The following is a 24,971-nucleotide window of genomic DNA, read 5'->3' on the forward strand; positions in this document are numbered from 1 at the left end:
CATAATAAAAATATTATATTATGTAATACATATTGATGTGACACATAGTACAACTGCCATGTGGTTAAAGTTAATGTTTGCCAAACAAATGCAAAATCCTTATTAAAAAATGTGACATAAGTACTTTCTCTGGAGGACTGACTATTAAAGGGACAGTCTCATTTCCTCAGAGGACAGTGAACCCCTTGGGAAAGTAGGATGGATCCCACATCAGATTTAATTTAAAGTGGTTGTTCTAGACTAAGAATTACTATTGGAATCAAAATAATTATATACAAGGATCAGTATAGTGAACACCTTGTTACTAACAGTTTTCTTCAGAATACTTGGTCAGTTCCGCTAAAAACTATGAAAGCAGTTTGTTGACTATCCAGAGAAAACCACAACATTGTTACAGAACAGAAGCTGCTGCTGACATTTTCAAATCCACTTTTAAAATACTTTAGATTCAGATTCAGCTTTATTTATCCCCGAGGGGCAATTAAGTTTCTACAGGCCCGACCTCACATAAACAAACAGCAATCAACAACATTCGTTCCTACACAACAATATCAGAGGCGGCGATAAATGAACAGCGGGGAAATAAAATACAATACTACACAATACTATAGTTACATCCTAAAATAAGATAAGCAGTCAAATTAAACTTCCATTTATTTGTCTTCATCATAATGGAGTGGGTGCAGGGACCTAAAAGGTGGACATTGCCAATTTAGACACAGATTATTGCACATAAAACCCAGACTATCTACAACAGGTGTTGTGAGTCATTATATGAGGGTGTCATTTTAACTTTAGTAATAGTAATTTTACTGACAGACAATACTTGTATTATTGTTTGTTTTAAAGTACAAGTAAAGCAAATCCTGCACTACATTACTGCTCAGTATTCATATAGGTTCCATACATGCTTTCTGAAAGCTAATTACAGCCATGTGGCAAACCTTAGTCACAGTTGAATTTACAATTTGTAATGCTTGTACTTTTGTCACAGTAAAAACATTCTTAGAAATTAGTACTTGTACTGGTGGTGAGGATGTCATACAACGTCATGTCAAAAAACCCGAACTATCCCTTTAACGTTAATGTTCTTCTACAACACAGTTTACACCTTGAGCCGAGTGCTTCAGTACTTTTGGGATAGTGACCCATCCTGTTTAAACTGAATATAAAGCAAAAAAAAGAGTTGGAACAGTTGACAATTTATTAAAAAGGTACTGAGAAACAGAGGCCAGGATGCGTCTTGTCAAATTGTAAATGTACAGCATCAATTTGAGTGAAAACATATATTGAGTTTAATACTCAAAATTGTAAATGTACTGTCAGAGAAAAATTCACACAAACTGGAGTTCCTGATAAATTACGCAATCTGGCCTAAGTCTGGTTTGTAGCAGACTAGCAGTACAATTAACCCCTTATTGCCATTTTTATAATAGCAGCAAACAAAAGCAATGTAATAAAATAAAGAATCTAGACTTACAAACAACTCAAATCATTTACATTTTTACAATTAAATAATACTGTCAAATTCTCATTTTTGTCAATAATGTTTTGCACATTTATGTCCCACTGTATCAGTTAAAAAGGAATCAACAAAAACGTTTTATCAACATGAGGAAAACAGGAACAGGGAACAGGAAAAAATAAATAATTTTGAATTTTCAAGTAATATCACAATAGCATGATATTGATAAATTGCTGACAATATTGAAAACATTAAGGGTTTTTTGTAATTAACCAACAGAAAAACAGCTCCAAAAAAAATATCTGAAAGGTGTTTCATGTCAAGTTAACCATAGCATTTTCCAATTACATCACCCCATTTACAACACCTTGTGGTTGATTGGTTGCAACACAGGCAAACCATTAAAACCATCTTTCATGATATCATTTCTAAAATCTGTTGCCAAAAAGGCTATTTTGCATTTTTCAAAAATGCTATTGTAAATGTACATACATTCTTGGCTTCCTCTTCCTTTCTACCCTGTAAAGAGCACACAGTGCCCATTAGTAAAATATTTTAAAACAACAGTTCAACATTGTGGGAAATACGCTTATTTGTTTATTGGCAGTTACTACACTCATGTCTGTGTATCAAAAATAGAGCTGGAATTAAGAAACCATTTACAAACTTAGCAAAAAGACAAGAAGCAGGGATAAATGGTTGTCATTTATCTCTCCAAAATGCCAACTGCCAACACATTTTCAAGTCTATATTTTCAATATGGGGCTCTACTCTGGAATATAGGTGCTAAAAAAAAAAGAGAGAGAGAACAAACGTATTTACCAAAATTTAAGTATATTTGTTTAAGCCTCTATAAAAATATATCAAAAAGATATCCTTTGATAAAAGCAACATCACAAAGGATTGCATTTTTTTTTTAAACGATAAATATTTACTTTAGAAAGACAGTGCTTTGAGTCAAAATCAAACCAATCCCTTCCATACCAAGTATTCTCACATTACAACCTTTCACTACAGAAAAAAAGAGCTTGTTCTCAATGGAGCAAGGTGGCATTTTGCTCATTTGATTTTATGTACATTTTTAACATGCTTTTTCAGGTGACCTGACTGCGTGAAGTTCTTAGGGCAGTGTGGGCAGGAATGGGGTTTCTCTCCCGTGTGAATATACTTGTGCCTTTTCAGGTTATTGGAGTCTAAAAATCCCTTCCCACAGTATGGACACCAGTGTCTCTTCTCCCCATTATGCCACCTCACATGCACATTTAGTTCTACTCTCCTTGCAAATCTTCTTTCACAGAGGTTGCAAGGGAATGGTTTCTCCCCCGTGTGTATCCGTATGTGGGTTTCCACATCTCGCTTTGCGAAGAATGCCTTGTTGCAGATCTGGCAAACAAAAGGTTTAATTCTGCCATGCACCATCTGGAGGTGTTTTGTGAGACCAAAACGGTAGACAAACCCCTTCCCACAATGCTGGCAGATATGGATCCTACCATTGCGGTGCACCCTGCCATGCCGTTTAAAACCCTTGGAGTCTGGGAAGCTCTTTCCACAGAGTGTGCAAGAGAATGGTCGGTGACCTGTATGGCAACTGACATGGCTTTCCAGGGCAGCACTGCTGCTGAGGACACGACCACATTCCCCACACTGGTTCTTGAGCAGACATCTACCAATGACTAATAAAGGCTGTGATGGTGATACAATAGGTGGACCTCTGACAGTGGGGTAAACTACTGTATAATGCTTGGATACTGGGGAACTAGCCTCTTTCTTTACTGGTGAGAGCGATGAATTTTTTCCCTCCAATGAAGTTGTTTCACTAACTGGCATTACAGGTGGGAACCACACAGCTTTAGATGTAAATCTTTTAACAGTCTCACAGCTAGGACCATTCTTTGCTAAATGGCTTGTTTTTGCTTCATTCTGCAATATTGATTGCTTAGAATTTTTCATTTTTGCTAGCTTCTTTGCTTTTGCTGCTTTAGCTAACTTCTTGGCATTCACCAATCTTAAACTCTTTTTTGGAATGGTACCATCTTGAATGAATCTGGGTTTCTTAGCAGGAGTGGATTCCCTGGTCTTTACAGGAATGGAACTATCTTTAGCCAAATAAGGCCACCTAGCTGGAGTACCAATTTTACCACCATCTGTAGTATTGCTAAACATTCTTTTTGTATTTTTAGGGGTAGCCCCAACTGTAGTAGAACTAGTCCTCCTCAGACTGAGAGTAGTTGATTGAGTCTGTTTAGGGCTAGCATTGCCTTTAGCTGAACTACATCTCCTTGGACTCTTAGAAGTGGTTTTAGTCTTTTTAGTATTAGCGCAATCTCTAGTTGAGCAAGACCTTCTAGAACACACACGAGAGAACTGAATATCTTTAGGGACACCATTATCATTATTTGAGCTAGACCTCCTTGGACTCAAAGAAGTGGATTTTGTATTTTCAGGGTCAACACCATCTCTGGCAAAACTAGACGTTTTAGGACTCACAGGAGTGGATTCACTTTTAAGGCCAGGTTTATTTTTAGATAATTTTGACCTAACAGATGTTGTTTCACTAACTGTCTTCTTTAATCTGAAATCATCTTTACATAGTCCAGATCCCCTAGGACTAATTGTAGTGGGGTCATCAGTTATGTCTTTTAGAGATGTAACATCATCCACACCTGTCTTTTTAGGACTGACAGGAATAGGTTCACCAGGAGTGTTTTTCACCTTTTGACTGACCTTTTCCAATCTAGATTTCTTAGGGCTTACTGGTGAGGTCTCAGTTTCTGTGAGTAGTGGTGGATGTCTTTCAGTTCTTCTAGCTTGCAAGTGAGTTTTGAGGTGACTCCGGAGTCGGGCCACAAGGGAGTTTTTCTGCAACTCTCTCTTCTCAACAGCACTCGTCTCTGCACAAGAAGCTCTGGTATCTGCAAAATCATTTGTCGATGCCTACAACAAAAAGAAAAAATAAGCAATAACAAAATACAATGCTGAGCCCTAATAAAAAACAAACATTGATGTGCACACAGGATCCAAAAATAACATTTTGACTCATCTGCCAATGGCCGGTAAACTGAGAAAATGTACATGCCACAAATATATATTTTACCAGCCATTAAGCTTTAAGCTGAAACTATGAATGCCATAGTTCATTTTTAACCCTTTGTTCATATGATAACCATTAATAATATTTACAAAATTCTTAGTGCCCGTAAAATGTACACATTTTCATATTATGTAGTGGCGATGCTCTAATAAAAATGTTGAGCCGCAATTTAGATCTTTCCAACCTTGAGAACATTAAAATCGAACTGTAAAAAAAAAACATTGACGTATAGTAGCTTATATAAATAGATATAGTAGATATTGCATAACTTAAGATTGCAATAAGCATTAAGCCACTAGATGTCTCACTGGCACCAGCATCTCAAAACAAACATGCCTCCTTTACTTAATACAAAACACACAAACAGATCAGATCAAACTGCCAAACTAGGCAGTGCTAATCAAATATGGATAAAGATTCTAGTACCATGTTGTCCATTTCTCACCACAAATGTTTTCAGAAACATATTTCATATTTCTTTGGCTGGAATTTAAAATTTACAACACACACAGAGGGAGTATGACTTCATTCACTGCTCAGGTCACAATAACTCCAGTATATCCTTACAGATAAATAGTTTTCTGATATCTTGTTGGGCTGAATGTCGTTTGTTGGATGTTTGAAATATTGTTTAACCACCTAGACACTGGTGTGTGCATAACTGCTTCGTCCACGGGGGATACATGTTATGCAATACTGTCACAGCCCTGGTTCATTATTTTTACTTTAAGTACCCATTGCAGTCTGTCTAAATTAGCAGAAGGAGTGCAAAAACGTTTTACCCTCCTTGTAATGATAATGTTACACAGACATGAAGAATGTTTACTACATTACCTTTTCTGGGGCTTCAACTACAGGTGACACAGCCAACTGTGCCAGGAACTGGGTTTTAGTCATCTGCAAATGAGGATCAGCCATGTCTTTAGCTGTGAAGGAGGTTAGCTGTATTAAGCCAGTTGATTCTTTATCTTGTAAAGGTGGGTCATTTGGCAGCAAACAATCTGGCACTGCATTGCTGATTTCTTCATCCAAATTAGAAGTAGGTTCACTAGCTGTACCAGATACAGCTGAAGACTCAGTCATGCTGACAGCTCCTGTTAATTTCTTCAAGACTGATGCCGACATCTTGGATGGTGAAGATGGCTGCACACAACTCTTTGCAGGTGGCTTGTCCAAAATGGTGCATGTTTCAGAGGATAATAATGCCTTATCAATATCATTTGACTCTTCTATAATCTGAGATGCATGCACAGACACAGTGACAGAAGTTCCTTTTAAATTGGGTGCAATGTCAGTTGACAAGGCTGGCACCTCTGAAAGGGAGATCACTTTTTTTGATGGTTGTGTTGACTTGACCTCAGATGGTTTCTCTTGCATGGTATTTCGAGAAAACACATCCAAAGGCAGTCTTGAGATCAAGACTGATTCTCTCGTTGACATAGGAAATGGCAGCCTGCTTAATTTGACAACTGCAGAGAGCTTCTGTTCAGTGGCTAGTGGGGCATCTGGGGACACAGTGATTGGCATTAGCCCAACTGATGTTGTAGCCTGTTGATCTGAAATGCTTATCTGCTGAGACGAAGAAACCAACAGAGGTGATGAAACCTTGACAGTGGGACCAGGTTCAGAAGATTCCTGCCTTGTTGTCAGAACAAGGGTCTCTTGTGAAGGCTTCTTTTTGTGGCTTGATGCCACAGCCGACACCTGTCTTGGAACTATAATTGTTATTTTTGGTGGGGTCCCTGACTGCTGGTGTGTTGAACTAGCGGCTGTCTTAGTGGCAACTTGATGCGATGTCTTACAGGCAGCATATGTTGCTTTCTGAGAAATAGAGGAAAGGGAAGGTGTTCCGAGGGGCAGGCCTGCAACTGTTGAAACTGGAAGTGAACAAATATTTTGTGCAGCCGCAACTGTTGACACAGCAGTAGAATTTTTAGCTGGGGACAGTGCCGCAATTGTTTGTGGTTTACGTAAGCATGCTGATCTTGGCACAATGATTATTTTATTCTGGACTATGTTACTCAGTGATTTACTGGGCACTGATAATGTTATCAATGGATGGGGTGACCTCGGCTGAAGGGACACACTTGTTTGAGTTGCAGCAGTTGAAGATGACGGACAAGAAGAATTATTTGAAGGAGTGACTGCCTGCAATTGTTGAGGTATTACAGCCTTTATATGGGACTGAGCCTTAATGGTTTTAGAGGCATCTTTAGTCTGAGAAGTATCACAAGGTGTCTCTACTTTCAATTGTGTTGTTGTGGACATCTCTGCTGCATGTCGATGTTCTGCAACTTTATAAGTTACAAGAGGAAGTGGTGGTGTCTGTGTTGGAGATTTAGGAGCAGGTAACTGAGGTGGGACCTCATCTACAGTTTCTAAGGCACCCACATGGGGAACACACTGGATTTGTGGTGATGCCATTTCTTGTAGGGAGGAAGGTGCATTTTTTTCTGTCGACTGATTCATGGCTTCAACTAGTAGCATTGCATCCTGGAGAGTCACTGAGGTGCAGCGTTCTCTCGTCTGAACTGATGGTGCTTGTACTGATTCAGCTGGGGAGGTGTTTAGAGTTTCATTTGCAGATGAAACTTCAGTGGTTGGAGCTTCGAGCACCTCTTGGTCTGTGGGAACATCAGTTGATGGTGACACAAGTTTTTTTTCCACTGGCCGTTCTAGACGTTTTGCTTTCTTTGGAGGACGTCCTCTTCTACGGCATACTGGCAACACAGGCTTGGAACTAGTCGCTGCTTTAGTTGAACCAGCTTCTAATCGTCCTTCTTTGTTTAGAGGTTTGGGCTCTGCAAACTGTTTCTCTGTAGAGTGCACACCTGTGTATTGTTGCACAGTAACATACGTTTGTTCATTTGACGTTTCACCCAATGATGGTTGCTCTTTTTTGTGCGATTCAACTTCTGATAGTTGCTTAGCAGCCACCAATGGTTGTTCTGCACATGTTACAAGTTTACCCTGTGTTCTTATTTCTGATATCTTCAGACCAACACTAGACTCTTCTTCCATGTCATATTTTATCCCAGTGAGGGAAGTAACTTGTGAATGCTCAGGTTCTGATAATTGTTTCTGGGCTCCTTGTAAATTGCTATCTATTCCCAAACAGAGTACTTCCACAACTGCTCGAGTGTCTTCATCTTTTTGAAGTAAGGTCATTTCTCGATTTGAACGTTCCTTGTTAATGAGAAGTCCCTCCGTTTCAGTTCCACATGCGGAGGCCCGTGGTGAATCTGGACACAACAGTAATAGAGATGTCAAAAATAAATTTAAAAAACCATACTTTGCTTTTGCAGAATATAAAATAATAATGATTGAATCTTGCCAAATGTCTTAGGTGTATTAAACCTTAAGAATTATTCAACTGAAGTTGCATCAAGTTTTTAATTATTACTAATATATATACTAATTTCCTCACCTGTATTATCAATGAGTGCTTGCCTGTAAACCACTGTGGGGTCAACTTCCTCCTGTATGAATAGACAACAGAAACAAAGAATCATAAGATTCCTGAGACACAATTCCAATGTCATAAAAGAAAAGACATAAAAAGGAAAAATAACTTTGTTTGCAGCTGAGATAAAACACACACCTCTTCTTTAACAAGTGGCATCGGACAGTTTCCCTCTTCATAGTCCTGATCCTTTTGAAGACCAGACTCCATGTCCTTATAACTGCATTGCTGCTCTTGGGTTGAGTGCCTTAATTGTTGACATTGCTCCACAAGCATGGTACGGAAAGGAACAAGGTCTGTGAAGATAAACACACACAAAAAAAGACGGACAGGTTATTTTTAGGACTATAGTTCCTGCAAAAATGCTAGTTTAAGCTGCACATCATCCCAAAGGCAGATTTATCAGACTCCTTGTAGAATATTAAAATGAACTAACAGGGCAGGTGTTGTTATCAAGTCACATTAAACAAAATGAAATATTGTGACAAAAGTCTGATTAAGTGTGAGTCCCTGAGCTGGGGGGAGCAGCAGGTGCACCTACTGCCCATCATAGCTGTCAATTAACACCCACACAGCAGAAAGCTACATTTCATCTTTATATGTTAACAGGCAATACATTTCCAATATGTCCACCAGCACTCTTATTAGAGGGCCCGAATTCAGAGAGAGAGTCCACAATGACTTGTTGGAAAAAATATACTGGCATTTTAAAATAGGAGCCTTATGGAGCCATGGGTTTTTTGAAACCAGCAACCAACAACAGTCAGTGATATTGCACTTTGAATTCACTTTACACGGTCTTTAGACATTTTCTTCTAAACACATTAAATAGGTCATAAATGTATTTCTAAAAAAGGTGTAAAAAGCATTTCAACCATTTAGATTTGAATTGTGGAGCTAGGCTTAAAAAAAAAACTGTTTCAAAATTTCTGTGTTCAGGATTTAGTGGGCGGGACTGACAATCAGCATGAACCCGTCCCTGCTGCTGTAGCAGTATAAATACATTCAGTGCACATTACTACTACTACTAGAGTCTACAGCTAGCCAGTTAGCTGCGTTAGCCGCCGAGCTAGAAGCAGAAAGCTCTCAGACGTAATGTCTATGTTTCTGGTAGAGGTGGTGACTTTGATTGACAGGTGACACTTGGTAGGGGGCGGGGTTTCAGCGAACTTGGCGGGCACAACCGCAGCGTTTGGGAGCAGAGACAGAGGCTGATTTTTACACAACTTTGAAGCCTAATTTCATATATTTTGTGATTTTTTTTAATCATTCAAATTTGGCAGGGTGGTTAACACCACACTTTTCTGTGGTATGTCAAACTCAGAACACATTTATTCTTACTTTACACGGACTTTAAGTAACTTCCGCATTAGCTTCAATTTCAAGCTGTGGTTGTAGCCACCTGGTCTGCATACAAGCAGAAAATTAGTAAGTCTTTAACCCTTAAAATCCTGCAGCTCTTACAAAGCCAACAGATAATCATGTTACAGACTGAAGACTATCTAACATTAACTGAACAACTGAAAAATCTTATTTAAAGACAAGAATTTTAATTTTCCTGTGTCCATATACAATTTTTAATACATATATAAACACAAAAAAGAGATACTTATAGAGCAGTTCAAAACTGAGGTATATAGACTCATATTGTACATTGAGTTAATGGACTATGGGGCGGCTGTGGCTCAGGAGGTAGAGCAGTCGTCCTCCAATTGGACCATTGGCGGTTCGATTCCCGGCTCCTCCAGTCTACATGTCGATGTGTCCTTGGGCAAGACACTTAACCCCTAGTTGCTCCCGTTGCTGTGCCAACGGTGTATGAATGCGAGTGAATGGTTAGATTCCTCCTGATGTGCAGGTTGGCACCCTGCGTGGTAGCTGCCTGCCATCAGTGTATGAATGTGTGTGAATGCGGTGAATGAGTTGTAGTGTAAAGCGCTTTGAGTGGTCGAAAAGACTAGAAAGGCGCTATATAAGTACAGTCCATTTACTATGTAGTGATATTGATATTGTGTTCAAGTGGACTTAAGTCAATATAGAAATCCCTTCCTGTGTTCTATATACACAGCTTATCAATATGTTTTTTGATTTCTCAATCTCAATCTCTACAGTGATACACTCTATGACATGGTCTATAACAAGTGACCTATTACTAACAGATTTACTTTTATAACCATCAGTTTATAAAGCAACTCCATCAGTTTTTGGATCTTATAGCAGCTTGCTCCTCGTTAATCCAAGTCTCAGAGATTGTCATAACAGTGTTAACAATAGTGGATCTTTGAAAGGTTTGTATTGAGGCTCCTACTATTGAAATATATTATTGACATAACTCCTTCCACTTTCACATTCCTATTATATTGATCATCAGTGTAGTATTCACAGTGATTAACAAAATGTTACTGAATTTATTTTCAGGGTCAGTATCTTTTTTCCATATCTTGAAGTTTGTGTTCCGTGTTATCAATTATTTTCAGTACAAGGTTTTCATATTCCAATTTCCATGTTGGCTGCTGACCATTATATCCAGATGGAGATAATGGACTTCTATCAAAGCTTGTCAGTTGTAGCTGATGTCAGTCATGCTCTATGATCTTAGCAATCTGACCTGAGTTCAAGTTCAAGTTAGCGATGTCCCGATCCGATATTTGGATCGGATCGGCCTGCACGGGAAAATCCCGATCCGGACTCCCGATCCAGTTTGTTTTCAAAACTCCGTGTCCGTGTTTTCCAGCGCACCGATGTAGGTAATCCATTCCAGTCTTTTTCAGCTTTTCCCCCCAAATCCGGTCCGCGTTTTTGAGCACACCTAGCGACCTGTCCAGCATCCCACTATTTAATTTCTACTCAGCTTTTTTGTGTGTTTTGCTTTTTTAATACAGTTTACAATATTGTTTGCACTGATGGCTTTTTAAGCCTTGGTTTACACTCTTGTTGTTCAAGAGCAGAGCACTGATGCCAATTCAGTTTGTGTGGTTAATTGACTATTTATTATTTTGTCTATTTTGTGTTTATTTAACCCTGTTAAGAATAAACAGGTCAGCTTCTCATTACCAACCATTGTGGATTATTCAAACTAACCTAATTAAGTTGGCTAGTTGTTCTTAAGAGTAAAACCCTTTTCAACATGAGTATAACGACAAAATAAGTAAATATCTTTAATCTTTAATACATGCTTGGACCGGTATCGGCCTATGCTAAAAGCTACAATATCGGTATCGGATCGGAAGTGCAAAAAGCTGGATCGGGACATCCCTAGTTCAAGTAGCAACTCACTTAAATTGGTAACAGTCAATACTATCCAAAAAACAAAACAAAAGTTAGACATGGTGTTCCTCAGGGTTCAGTGCTTGGACCAATACTATTCACCTTAAATATGCTTCCTTTAAGTAATATTATTCGGAAACACTCGATACGTTTTCATTGCTATGCGGATGATACCCAATTATATCTTTAAATAAAGCCAGATGAAAGCAACCATGGATCTGGATGACATTACGTTGGCCCCCAGCACCACTGTAAGTAACCTAGGAGTTATATTTGATCAGGATTTGTCCTTTAATTCCCCTATAAAACAAATTTCAAGGACTGCCTTTTTTCATCTACGTAACATTGCAAAAAATGACTAGTCCATGCATGTGTTAATACTAGGCTTGATTACTGTAGTTCATTATTATCAGGCTACCCTAACGAGTCTCTGAAGACGCTCCAGCTGGTCCAGAATGCAACTGCACACGTTCTGACAAAAACTAGAAAGAGATATCATATTACTCCCATTTTAACTGCGCTGCATTGCCTTCCTGTAAAATCCAGAATAGAATTTAAAATCCTTCTCCTCACTTTCAAAGCTCTTAATGGCCAGGCTCCATCATATCTCAAAGAGCTCATAGTATCTTATGTACCTACTAGAACACTGCGCTCCCAACATGCAGGCCTACTTGTGGTTCCTAGTAGGGCTGCAGCTATCGATTATTTTTGTAATCGATTATTCTATAGATTAATCGAGTAATCAAATAAATTCTTTTCAGGCTTTCAGTGTACCTACAGACCTGGGATCAACCTGCTCCTCTCCTCATCTCCTACTGCTGGCTGGCTGGCTGAGATCTTCTCAGCAGGTAGAAACTGATAGTTCACTAACTAGAACAACTAGCTTAATGATCCACACGGTGACGTTAGAAAAAGAAGACATGTCGGGCAAATAAATGATAGAAACCGATCAGTTTGGGTGTATGTGTGGGTGTGTAGCCCCGTGTCGCACCCGACTAGATACCGCACACACTTTGTAGTTTTCACTCTCTAGTAAACTGCTTCGCGACATAGCGAGTGACGTGATGTGCGTCAGTAATAACCATCCGTGTATATAAACGAGTGAAATTAATTAAACGAAGCTTCGATTCATGAAAAACTGCCTCGATCATTTTTTTGTAATCAAATTATTCGAATAATTCGAGTAATCGTTTCAGCCCTAGTTCCTAGAATCTCTAAAAGTAGAATGGGAGGCAGAGCCTTCAGTTATCAGGCTCCTCTCCTGTGGAACCATCTTCCAGTCTGTGGTGTAATTGCAAGGGGTCTGTGAAAATAAAATAGCTTTTAAACAAAGATTCTATGACATTTATAGAAATAGGATTATTTTACTCAAATGTGACTGAGACCTTTATCTACCTAAACTACAGAGGGTAACAGGATTTTTCTCTTCTCTAATTACATCTGTTTCACAAGTGTAATTTATTGTATTTTAATGAGAAATCTTGCTCCCGTTTGCATTGTTAAAAGTTATTGCATGACGCTGTTAATACAAACTTAACACGATCTGCATCCGTTTCAAATTATGAGCCGCTTACTGTTTCAGTGGGCATACACCATTCATTTCTTAATAATGCAAGAAATGCATTGAAACATCTGCAGGAAGGTGTTGTGGGAAAACTCATTAACTTGCACGGTTCAGGTTAGCGCTTGAAATAAAGCTAATGTTACAGACGAAGAAGACGAAGAACAAGAAGACGACGAAGAAGACGAAGCAACAACAACATGGAGAGATGGCTCAAATGTTTAAAAAAAGCTGCCTGTTTCGGACGAATCAGACTCTGGGCCACCCGGAAAGAAAAATAAAACAGACAGCAAAAAGAGGCTTTACAAAGAAGATAAATATTTGCGATTTACAACAACTGATTCGGACCCTCAGCAGCCTCTGTGTTTTTTATGTGGAGAGGTACTGTCAAACCACGCCATGAAACCGGCACACCTGCCGCAGCATTTAAGCACCAGGCACCAATCATCGCAGAGCGAGACTGCTGACTTCTTCAAACGAAAATTGTCCGAGTTCAGGTTTAGCACAAAATCACATGCATGCCGCAAGTCACACTTCAGCAACTTCCCTTCAAGCTTCTTACCGGACAGCTTTGCTAGTCGCCAAAGCTAAAAAGCCATATACAATAGGTATACTGCATAAAAATGTGGTTTTGTTACACATATTTGTTACGTATATCGAAGTTACAACTGAAAGCTTTTATTTTGCCTCAAAGAGTGAATAAATGCTATAATGCAATTTAAAATGCAGTTTCTACTGTTTCTATCAAACTGCATGCCCCCCCCCACAACAAAAAAAGGGCCAGAAAGATACAAATTAATCACAATTCGAATTTCATTATCAGTATTGATTGAACAGCTACAATGTTTACACATCCCAAAATCAGCGTAAGTAAAGAAAACATCAATACTCATGGCATGTTATGGGGAAAAGGTGTATAATTTAACTTAGATTTAACATATATTGCTACATTGATGAAACTCAACTGTCAATTGACTGATTAGCATTTCAACTATAATAAACATTACATTTTAAAAGAAAATAGTTGCAGCCCTACTGTCCTGACTCATGCCGGAAATTTCGACATGACATTCTTAAAATATTAAATGCAGCTGTCAAAAGAACTTTTCTAAATAGTTAACTCATGACCTACTTTACTTCTATATTTACATCAGGTTCATTTTACTGTAGCATGAAACAGATCTATTTCATGCTACAGTTCTACTTAAGTTTCTATATATCTATGTGAAATTACAGTAGTGAAACTAAGGTATAAAACATTACCAGGTCAAAATGGTAAAAGGAGAATGTACAACACACTATCTTCTTGTTCTCTGTGACAAATACCGTCTTTCAATGTTTTGGCACAGATATAACGATAATATCGTGACACTGCTTACCGACCAAGTTAGCCTAGTACGGTTTCCCTCCCATTCTGGATCCCACGCTTTAGATAAGAGTAGCTTAAAATGAGCTGCTGTTACTGAGTGGGTAGAGATGTTATATATAACGTATTTCATGAAACGCTCATACACACATTATTCTGGTTAAAACAATCACATTGCATCATCAGACAATTAAATGAGTTCAGATTTAGCTTGTGGTGGCTAACTACCAACTCACCACATTGAACAGCTTTGTCACGCTTCTCTGAGCAGTCTCTTGGCCGTGGAAGAGGCTCACTTTCCCCGCTGTGAACGGTCGGTTGGCTTTTCTCCTTCTCAAATTGCCTGCACATGGTTTTGAGGTCATCGTTCTCCTTCTTGATAACAGATATTTCTGCTTTCAGTTCGTCCACCATAGTTTCGAAAAGTTTCGTTGTCTCCGCGACGGCACTCTTAAGCATACTCTCCATGACAGAGGCGTACTTCGACTGAAAATCGTCCGACGACATCGTGGTGCGGATTTTCTCTCGTCCGTGTTTACAAACAGGTCCACTTCAGACACACTATTGACTGTTTTGTTTTTGGTATTAAAATGATGGTATTAGGAGGTGACTCAACATGGCTTCTTCCCACGAACCGACGCGGTCCCTGCTTTGTGTGTGACGTACATGGACTGAGCAGAGTATCCGGCGCTTCTTCTTCTTCATCTATTCTTAGGAGGGTGACAACCATCGTTAACGTGCATTAGCGCCACCTATGTTGGACTATTCCCATGAACTCACAAGAAAATGAAAATACTTTTTTTTTTTTTAAATAACTCACTGAACACCAAGTTATTATCAGCCCAGTTTATTTCAAATAACCCAATGATTGCAAATACATTTTCTAGAATCCAGTTCTTCCACTCCAAGCCAGCTGATTTTCATCTTAAATGTTTCTTGTTTCTATTCGTTTATCCATCATTTGTTTTTTTTAATTATATATCTCATTACCTATTTCCTGCTTACTGTGACATGTAAGTGAGTAATGACATTACAGTACAAATCTGTATTTGTAACTATCGACTAATACTGTTGCAATTTTAGTCATATCAACTGTAAATGGACAAGTGATTTGATGTTCTTTTAACAGAATCTTGTAAGGCTGAAAGTAAAACGTGCTCCCAGTATAGGATCCTGAGAGCCATCTGTATATACTAAGGGGAAATGTTTGTTGTGTTTGTAACCCATCTTCAACCAAAACAGCAATAATTCCAAAACATTTTTTTCTCTCCAAAATATAAAAATCAGTTGACACCAGGGAAACACCAGTGATGTTACTGGTAATAGTACTGTACGGATATATCGTTACTGATTTAATGTCAAGTCTACTACTTTCCTCACTGCTGCATGCAAAACACTCTTGGTTGCCCTTTCTCTCTCTCCTCCAGAAGTACCTTTGTTGTTGGATGTTGATCTTCAGAAGGCCCTTGAAGATTTGTGCGGTAGTTCATCATTAAATTCCCTCACTTCAACTTGAAGAGCAGACACAGGACTATGAGGCTGATACATGACAGGTGTGAAGTCTAGGGGAAACACACTAAGAAGGCAGGGCTAAGGAGGGGGAAATGGGCACGGAAGGAGTGCAGGAAGACAGAAAGGAAATCGAGCAAACTGCAAATGAAAACCAAGAGAACACTTAAACAAGCAAAACCAAATGAACAAAAGGACATAAATACAACAATGGAAACAAATAGAACAAAACGCAAAAGGTCTGAAAACCAATGAGTCCATGACACCACAACAATGTCTTAAAGCTTGAGTTTGCACCGCCACCAACTTCTTTAATGAGGTTTTGGCAGCTAAACATTCTGACCCTGTTAGACATCTTTCACATTCAATATCTTTTTACACTTTCAGTTTATCTTGTGAATATATTCCTTCCATGTCAATTTTGGACCATGCACCCAAACATCTAAAGACTTTCACTTGTTCCATCCTTTGCCCATATTATATCTTTATCGATGTATCAACACCACCGTTTTTTTCTACTGAAGACGTGAATCCCTATGAACGTGACCATTTTCAATACATTAACTGTCTCTTGTATTTTTTTTCTATTTTATGATTAATATTATTTCCTCCTTTCCACAAGGCAGCAAACAATGACTATACAATATCACCCTGAACTTGAGAAAATGTTAATCATAATGGAAAAGAGTATTGGGCTAATGACCCTGCCCCTGTAGAGAAACATAATCTATACTATGTATCTCCCTGATAAGATATCCCAATTTTGACTTGATGAAATCTCCAATTACATCTTCTACCTGCTATTCCTACCATATTTAATTTGATAATTAATCCCTCATTCCAAACCTCATCATATGCCCTTTTCTACATAAAAAAAACCTGCCATTACAGATTCTTAACTAACATATGCTTTCTTAATCGGTTTCCAGGCATAAAACATCCATGGTTTCTCTCCCCCTCCTAAATCCACTCTGATGAGGTGATATGATTCCTCTGCTTTCCATATAAAATGCTAATCTCTCTGTAACCATAATTTCCATTATCCTTCTCATATGCAACGTCAGTGCTATTGGTCTATAGTTCATTGGACTTGATGGGTCCCTCCCTGGTTTCCTGATAGGAATAATCACTGCCTCTTTCCCACCAGTTGGCAATGTTCCTACTTACTTTACATACTTTATTTACATACTACATACTTTATTATAAAAATCAAGCAGCTCATAGATGCTAAAACACTTAAATGTTTGAACATTACAGATTTCATTCCTCCCAGTGAAGCATACGTTGTACTGTTAGTATCATCCTTTCTCTTAAGAATTCCAGGAAAGTTATCAGAAATACAGATTTGACTGAGTGCCTTCACTATCATCTCTGCCTTCCCTTCATCAGACACTGCTGCTTCCACCCCCATCTTTAGTACTGGATAATGCAATTTCCTTCTGATTCCTCTAATGCTCCTAATCATGCCCCAAACATTTCCCACCACTGTTGATCTACCAGTTGTATTACAGAAGGTCTTCCAGCTTGACTTTTTGCTTTACTTATAGTTTTATAACTTAATTTCTAACCTTTGGTTGTGCTTGCTTATATTTAATTCAATTCTGCGAATCATGAATTTTTCTTAATATCCCGAGAGCTCGGTTTCTCCCTTTGACTACTTAACCACACTCATCTGCCCGCCCAGGAACTGCCTTTCTGTTCATTAGTCCTTTACTCTCAGAAATTGACTGATGAACAGTTTCTAGTAATGTTTTAAATATCACAATACATTTATTTGTTGATTACAACTATGTGATTAGTCTTTCAGTCCTCTGTAATATTGGTGAATAATTGAACTTCAGCTGCATGAAGTCCCTTAGACTTCCATTGAATTCAACTTTGAAGTTGTGAATATAAAAACATCATGTTCACCAGCAGAGCCAATAGTCCAGGGTTTAAAACGCTGAATATAATACAAAGGTCCAGGGTTGGAATCCCTGGGTGTGCAGAGCCTACTTGGCAACAATGTAGTAAGTGCTGCATGTGGTATGTTTTGTAGTCATATGAAGTCAAAGGTTGCCTGTAGTGACTCCATGATTTCTTTGTATTTTCTCTGCTAAAAGCAGGGTTTAAGGGCCAAAATTAAATACAAAAATACATAAATAATGATATCACTGAATAATTAAAAATGAATAAATAAAATATATAATTTAATCCTTAATCGTCACCATAAATAAATACATCATAAATTAAATGAGACATTAAAATGTTGTTAAATTGATGTATAATTTTTTTTTAATATATATAAACATTTATATATCTGATTATTTATTCATATATTAATGTATTAACTTATTCATTTATTTACACATGTATCTGTTTATTCCATCAAGACTCAGTAGCTGACTCTGCCCTGCGAGTGTAGGTTTAACTTGAATCTACTGCTTTTGCCTGCTGGGTCTGTAGTGGTCATTCACTCAACAGTCAGAGACTTTGAGATTTTTGATGGATCTTTTCTTTTTTCTTTTGGTGCAGCAAGTTACAATATGGATAAATAAAAGTATCTATGAATAAATTAATGAAATTATATACAAAGATAAATAAATTAGTGAATAACTGAGTAAGTAAATAAATTAATTCATATATAAATTAATGAATAAATATATGTGTATGTGTGTGTGTGTGTGTGTGTGTGTGTGTGTGTGTGTGTATATAAATTAACAAATAGATTTAACATTTATATATTTAACATATCATTTATATATTTAACTTCACATAAATTAACTTGTGATTTACTTTTTATGGTGACAATTAAGCATTCAATTATATATTTAATTAATTTATTCATTTAAACATGTATATACTCATGCATTCAATAATAACATAATACAATAATAATAAAATAAATGATCATATATTTATTAAGCCTTAGATGATTATATGTTTTTCATTTATTCAAGCATTTATTATATAATTTTTTTGTATTCATATATCTATTTTTGGCCCTTAAAATCCTCCACATTTGGAAACAACGTGGTACTTGCGTCCAACTGGATTGATGAAGATTGTCCTAACTCACGACCCGTATTTTATTCACGGAAGTGAGATTGTTTACGGAATCGAGGAAATACGTTTGCTCAAAAGGGGAAAAAAAACTATTTTCACGTTAGGTAACAACCAAACTATTACATGCCTTTAAATAACAAACTTGTCTTCCCCGAAGCATAGAATTTATACGCAGCAAATATGGTTATATTAAATCTCAGATAATAACGTTTCTTGTCTGAATCTGAAACTCGACATCACAAATAGTGCAGAAAGCTAATGTTAGTTAGCTAATGCTGACGTAACAAGCGACTCTGCAGTTTGTTTAACATGAGGTTTTGTATGACTGTTGTTTGAGTTGTAACCCAACAGCAAATGTGGACCAACTAATACCTTTACAGTCTGTTAAAACTACACCGAAAGTCGGGAAGACTCAGTTAACAGAAACAAACGTTAGCTGTTAGATGCCTCTTCATCACAAGCTGTGAGTCCAGCCTCTTTCTCTTCTGTTTACTAAAAATAAGTCTTGTCCATTATTGACATCATGGCTGAGACGATAGTAACGTTTCAGTCCCAACTTTCTGGCGTCATGGAAACTGTTTTCAAGGCTGCCATGTATGAGATCACCCGGCTGGTCGAGGATAGTTTTATGGAGGAGGTAACGCGGTGCAGGGAGCAGGTAGACTCCCTGAAGAGGCGACTGAAGTGGTCGGAGAGCCGTCGCAGAGAAAGAGAGGGGGACAGGAGGGGGAGATGTGTGGACTGCGGAGGAGTCGGGGTGTCCAGTGAGGAGAAACTCAAAGCGATACAAACAGGTGAGTCTGTCCTGTGTTACATATCTCTGTTGAGCTTATATCAGCTAATATGAGCTGGGCAACTAAACGACGACTCAATATTCAAGAGATTTTGTTGCAAATGCATAGCAAATAGCACCATTGAAGGCAATGAAATCTGGCCTCTTGGAGCTATTGTTCCTATTAAACTATATAATAAACTGAGAGAAGAGAGAGACAAATTAAAATATGTACAAGTATACATAATATTGCACATAAGTGGACATGACTAATCAATAAAATTAATGTTTAGTGGGGAAGTATGTGTGTTTAGTGTGTAGGAGAGGTAGAGAGATGGATAGTCTGTGTGTGTGTGTTAGTACTGGCCTCCTTATTAGGTACACCTGTGCAATCTAATTCAATCCAATACGATAGCTCTGCAATAATTCTACATGTATGAAGCTGATACATATTCAGTTTTTGGGTGATGATGGTGTACTTAGGTGTAGTATATTGACTGGTGATCCTAATATTTTACCCCTGTCATGTTTGTTAATGGAGTGGACAAAATATTAGGAACACCAGTCAATATAATACACCTCAGTACACCACCATCACTTATGACCTCAGTAATAAACATAAAGTAGAAAGATAACTTTCAACAAAAACTAAAAATATATAAACTTCATAAATGTAGAATTTATAGCAGAGCTGTTGTTTTAGTTTGAATAAGATTGCACAGGTGTACCTAATGAAGTAGCTGATGAGTGTATGTTCATAAAGTCCCAGATTTTAACTCTGTGATTTCTTCTGGGTATAAGCTGTCTCTAAGCCTGCTGGATCTAGCTCTGATGCGGCTATACAGCTTGCCTGATGGTAGCAGGGAAAAGAGTCTGTGATGATGATTTCCAGCTTTCCTCATGCTCCTCTGGATATAGAGGTCCTGCATGGATGGCAGTTCAGACCTGGTAATGCACTGAGCAGCTGTGATTAGTTTGTTTTTAAATGAATACACCTTCCGTTCATTTGATAATCTAACATGACTCAGTTCTTTTCGAGTTGGAAACTAGGAAATCATACTAGGTGATGGGGTGTATAATCTTTCACATGTAAAGAAAGTAAAATCATTTGTAGAAAATGTCAATCTATCAATTATGTTTGCAGCTTTAACTCTTTAAAACTGCACACATAAATAATACATTGTTTTAATTAGTATGTGTAATGTGAAAATGGGTTGCTCGTTTTATTACAGCCAAACTCTGCAGGTCCGCTCAGCTCTACATAGCCTGTAACAGCTTTCAGCTCATTATTTGGGTTTTATTGCCCGTAACTTGACTGTTTGGTTTAGTCTCACTGTTCACATAAGCTGTGACACCAGCAGCCGCAGGCAGCAGTTCGGCAGAAAATCCTCTCATGGACCCGACTACACTATCTGACAAGCCATCAAACCACCAAACAGAAGAGAGACAAAGCCAGCGATGAGCTGCTGAACACAGAGGAGCGTTTATCAACTAAAGAGCTAGACATTTCCCGTCTGGAATTGGTGGAGAGCAAAACAGAGCTGGAAGGAGAGTATCTTACAGTGATACTCCATGGCACAGCAAATTTCCTTGTATTTATTGTGCAATGACAATAAAGTCTATTCTACCAAATATCTATCTCATGATAAGCAGGAGGCACTGTCCTCTTGAAGACACAGGTGTTGTAACTGCACACAAACCAACTTAAAATGGAAACAGCAAGTGACCAATGTGATTGAGAAAGTTCCTATACATTTTCAGCGATGAAAACTACAAAAAATGAGTGTGAAGGAGAACTTTTAGAGTATGACCCATCTGTGCCATCCTAAAACCAACCACTTCTGCTTTTTTCTGCTACAGGGAGAAGTCTGAAACAAGAGAGCGTGCTGCAAGAAGATATAAATACCTCCCAGGACGCTCATGGAGAGACGCCTATTCATGAAGTGGATGCCCACAGTGCCATGAAGCCACCACAGGTAGAGAACAATTTATCACCATTTAAACTTCAATAAATACTTTGAAATGTTTAAAATATTTGGGAAGCCATTTCTGTGCACTGTTATAAACCTATCAGGAGTTAAGCAAGTCTAAAAGCTGTTACATACTTAAAATCATCTACTGATCTAATGCCAAGCTTATGGTTTCTTCTGAGTTAAAATTCCTGCATTAATGTTGTTTTTCTGATTGTCTGCCAGTCCCCAGGTGTGCAAGCCGAAAAGCTAGATAGACTACTCAAAGAGGAAGCCCTTCACATCATGCCAGAAACTAATGAGTCCCAGGAGAGATGGGGAGTCAGTTTGGAAGGTCAGTCTCCTTTTTCATTAATATCTTATTTATTTTTGTCAGGTGCAAGTATTTGGGAAATTATAAACAAAATGATGCTTATGTTAATATGTCATTTGTGTCATTGTAATACCACCATACTCATTTATCTATAACTGCTTTAAATTCTTGTTTCTTATTCTCATGCATCAGAAACAGAGGCATCAGGTCTGCCGGGGCCCAGTAAACGTTTCAATGACCAGAAGATTCCAAAGTGCCACGTAAACTGGGAAGCTGGCTTCAACCAAAGGCCAGAATCAGGTCAAGATGTCAACTCAGGTGACCCCTCAGAGCCTCTTTTCCAGAACAGGTACAGCATGGAAGACTTGGGTGGCTTCGACAAGACCGGCTACGGAGAAGGCAGTATGATAGACATGGATAACTTGGATGAGTTACAAGGATCACCATCCTGCCTTGGCGAAGATCTGAGTTACATGGGCCATTACGAAGGGGATGTAGAGGCACCCGAGGGGGCAGAGGCTCAAGCTTTCCAAACAGGTGCCCCAAGAAATAGAAGGGGCACTGTAGGGTCAAGTGCAGGTTCGCCATCAAAGACTAACATTGATGCAAGCGGAGAGTTCAGCTGTTTGTTGATCAACGAAGAAGGGTATCTGCAGGACCCGAGCATCTTGTACCCTGCACATGTGTCCGGGGATTCAGGGGGCAGATTGAGCTTCCGGGACCAGGGGATTCGAATGGACCCATCTTTAGACAACACCGGGGATATGTACGGGCCTTCAGATACTTACGCTGATACCTTAAACTTGGGAGATAGGTTGCAGCATCAGGCAGCAGGAAGAGGAGGAAGGAGACACACTTGTAACCAGTGTTCCATGTCCTTCCCTGACTCTGCCTCCCTCAAGGCCCACAAGCAGACACACAAAGGTACCGGGCAAGGGCCTCTATACTCCTGCAACCAGTGCGGAAAGACCTTCACTCAAGCCTGTAACCTCAAAGTCCACCAGAGAATTCACTCCGGACAGGGACTCCACCTCTGCAGCCATTGCGGTAAAGGTTTCCCTTCATTCTCTGACCTGAAGGCTCACAAGTGTGGCCAGGCGGGCGACAAACCTTACTGCTGCACTGTATGCGGGAACAAATTCAGCCGTCTCTGGAATCTGAAGTTGCATCGAAGAATTCACACACAGGAAAAACCTCACCGATGCACCATGTGCGATAAGAGCTTCACACGGGCGGACATATTAAAGGTTCACCAGCGTACCCACACAGGAGAAAGACCATACTGCTGCGCTGTGTGCGGCCTCAGCTTCAAACGCCTGGATCATCTGAAATCACATCAACGCAAACATATGACGGATCTATAAAACTGTGGCAGTTTGGAGAAAGAGTGGCAGGGACTTCAAGATCAGTTTTTGTTTTTTATGAGGTTTAAAAAGCCGCATATTTCTTTTCATTAAAACCCAGCAACGCAAAGTCATGTTTTCTGGTCAGATCAGCTTCTTTTTGTACACCTCAGTTCCAAACGCTTTTTTTTTTCATGCGAGAACTTTTTATTTGTATAAAAAAGTGTAAGACACGATCAAATAATGAATCTCTCGTGTTTGATAAAATAAGTCTTATTTGTACCTGATTTCATTTCATACTGCATATTTAATCACTGAGACAATTACTCAGTCACAAATTGAAAAAGCTGGGTAACATTATCTTTGTAATTTCATCACAGATTGAAAATAAAATGGAAAAAAAGAGTTAATGCTGGAATATTATTCCCAGTCTTTCCTGGGGGATGCTATCATGTATGTAAATATTGTTAACACATGAAACAATTGAGGCAAAAATGTAATGCACACTCAAATAAGCAAACAATGAAAAGAAGCTTTGCTATCCACTAAAACTGATGTCAGATCTCCAGACCTCCAGTCATTTTCTCATGGGACCGTAAGATTTTTGAATGTAAATCTGCAAACAAGTAAGCAGGTGACATATAAAACAGGGGTCAGCAGTTAGTTCGAACCATGGGCCAGTTTTTACATGAGTTTTCATTGGAGGGCCATTCACTTGTACCATGAAAACATATGGCCATATGTTTTATTTATTTCTTTGTATTCATGTAAGAATAAAGTTGATTTATAACTTTCTTTAGGATTGTATTTGAAGGCAGTTATTTTGGTGGTTCTGTGTTGCACTTGGAGACTAGAGACATACTTTATTGGTTATCAACATATAGAAAGCAGCCTGCTTCATTTATGGTTGATTGAAAGTACTGTTGTTGCCTGAGAACAAATGGAATCAATACATCATTTATGTTAGGCTGGGTATGAAAGGTGTTCTTTTTACAGGTTTACTTTACCTTTACCTTCAGAAGATCAGATCACAACTTGTCATTGGTCAACCAATCAAATCATTGGACATTCACTGATTATCTGACTACTAATTTTAGGCTCAGTGAAGCCAGCTAACAAAAGGTTAATCTAGGTATGTTGAACTTGCTTTGTAGTACAGGCCTCAGGTTTAGGTTGGGCGGACCTAAGTTGGTTGTTAATGTCCACACAGTCCAGACAATAGGTTTAATCAGGCACAGCAAGTGAAAACACTTTTTTTAGTTCTGCCAGCAGAGTGTAGGGCCATTGAATTAAACCATAAAGTCAATCCCATGTGACAAAAGTAAAACAGGTATAGACAATATTTGAAAATGTCTATATTACAGAAAGCAGATATTTGTTTAAGCCTTTTGAAATCAGAGTGGTAAAAGCTTATTTTGGTTTCATCTAGGGCCTGTACTACTATGTAGAAAGAATCACATCTTAATTGTAGCCAAAACATTGGGGAATATATTTAATTAATATCCATTTCAAATACATGATCCCGGTGTGGGTGAAAAAGATGCTATACCAAGTGCAAAACCTTATAAACTTCTATGTTTGAAACTTGTTTATTTATGCTTGATAACGTTGTAGTTTGATATGCTATACACATTTGACTAATTTTATCAATAGCAACAAGCTACGACACTGCTAATCAGGAAGTACTCATTTGAGAACATTGGGACTTTATTATCATTGGTACACATGGAAGGTGTAAATGCAAGGAAATAAGTAGTTTATACACTGGTGAATTAAATGTTATACAGTAAAATAAACCTATTGTCC

General features: G+C 38.4%; 2 protein-coding genes across 3 annotated transcripts; one reads left to right on the forward strand and one right to left on the reverse strand.

Annotated features, from left to right (window-relative positions):
* Nucleotides 1–1,190: 1,190 nt before the first annotated feature.
* Nucleotides 1,191–15,208, reverse strand: LOC133991733 (mucin-17-like). The gene is made up of 5 exons (XM_062430264.1): nt 14,450–15,208; nt 8,158–8,315; nt 7,984–8,035; nt 5,391–7,798; nt 1,191–4,399 (listed from the first exon to the last, which is right to left on the reverse strand). The coding sequence occupies exons 1-5, from the start codon at nt 14,718–14,720 to the stop codon at nt 2,525–2,527; spliced, it is 4,764 nt and encodes a 1,587-aa protein (XP_062286248.1). The 5' UTR covers nt 14,721–15,208; the 3' UTR covers nt 1,191–2,524.
* si:ch73-109d9.2 (uncharacterized protein LOC565042 homolog) lies at nt 6,635–23,913 on the forward strand. 2 transcript variants are annotated; one of them, XM_062430297.1, is made up of 5 exons: nt 6,635–6,718; nt 19,318–19,561; nt 21,400–21,515; nt 21,735–21,843; nt 22,015–23,913. In XM_062430297.1, exons 2-5 carry the CDS (start codon nt 19,336–19,338, stop codon nt 23,184–23,186), a joined length of 1,623 nt encoding a protein of 540 aa, XP_062286281.1. In that variant the 5' UTR covers nt 6,635–6,718; nt 19,318–19,335; the 3' UTR covers nt 23,187–23,913. The 2 variants fall into 2 exon arrangements, with proteins under 2 accessions (XP_062286281.1, XP_062286274.1); XM_062430290.1 differs by lacking the exon at nt 6,635–6,718 and having other exon boundaries at nt 18,821–19,561.
* Nucleotides 23,914–24,971: the final 1,058 nt, after the last annotated feature.

Source organism: Scomber scombrus, chromosome 2, assembly GCF_963691925.1.
Source record: "Scomber scombrus chromosome 2, fScoSco1.1, whole genome shotgun sequence".
In the NCBI taxonomy this organism is placed as follows: domain Eukaryota; kingdom Metazoa; phylum Chordata; class Actinopteri; order Scombriformes; family Scombridae; genus Scomber; species Scomber scombrus.

What these genes read in the sequence shown, in the direction of transcription:
- LOC133991733 (XM_062430264.1), bottom strand. Translation starts at nt 14,720, where the DNA reads ATGTCGTCGGACGATTTTCAGTCGAAGTACGCCTCTGTCATGGAGAGT. An exon ending in TGCCACTTGTTAAAGAAGAG is followed by an intron (nt 8,036 to 8,157) that starts GTGTGTGTTTTA and finishes CTATTCATACAG; the next exon opens with GAGGAAGTTGACCCCACAGT. An exon ending in TAGTTGAAGCCCCAGAAAAG is followed by an intron (nt 4,400 to 5,390) that starts GTAATGTAGTAA and finishes TTTTTGTTGTAG; the next exon opens with GCATCGACAAATGATTTTGC.
- si:ch73-109d9.2 (XM_062430290.1), top strand. Translation starts at nt 19,291, where the DNA reads ATGGCTGAGACGATAGTAACGTTTCAGTCCCAACTTTCTGGCGTCATG. An exon ending in GTGCCATGAAGCCACCACAG is followed by an intron (nt 21,516 to 21,734) that starts GTAGAGAACAAT and finishes ATTGTCTGCCAG; the next exon opens with TCCCCAGGTGTGCAAGCCGA. An exon ending in ATGGGGAGTCAGTTTGGAAG is followed by an intron (nt 21,844 to 22,014) that starts GTCAGTCTCCTT and finishes CTCATGCATCAG; the next exon opens with AAACAGAGGCATCAGGTCTG.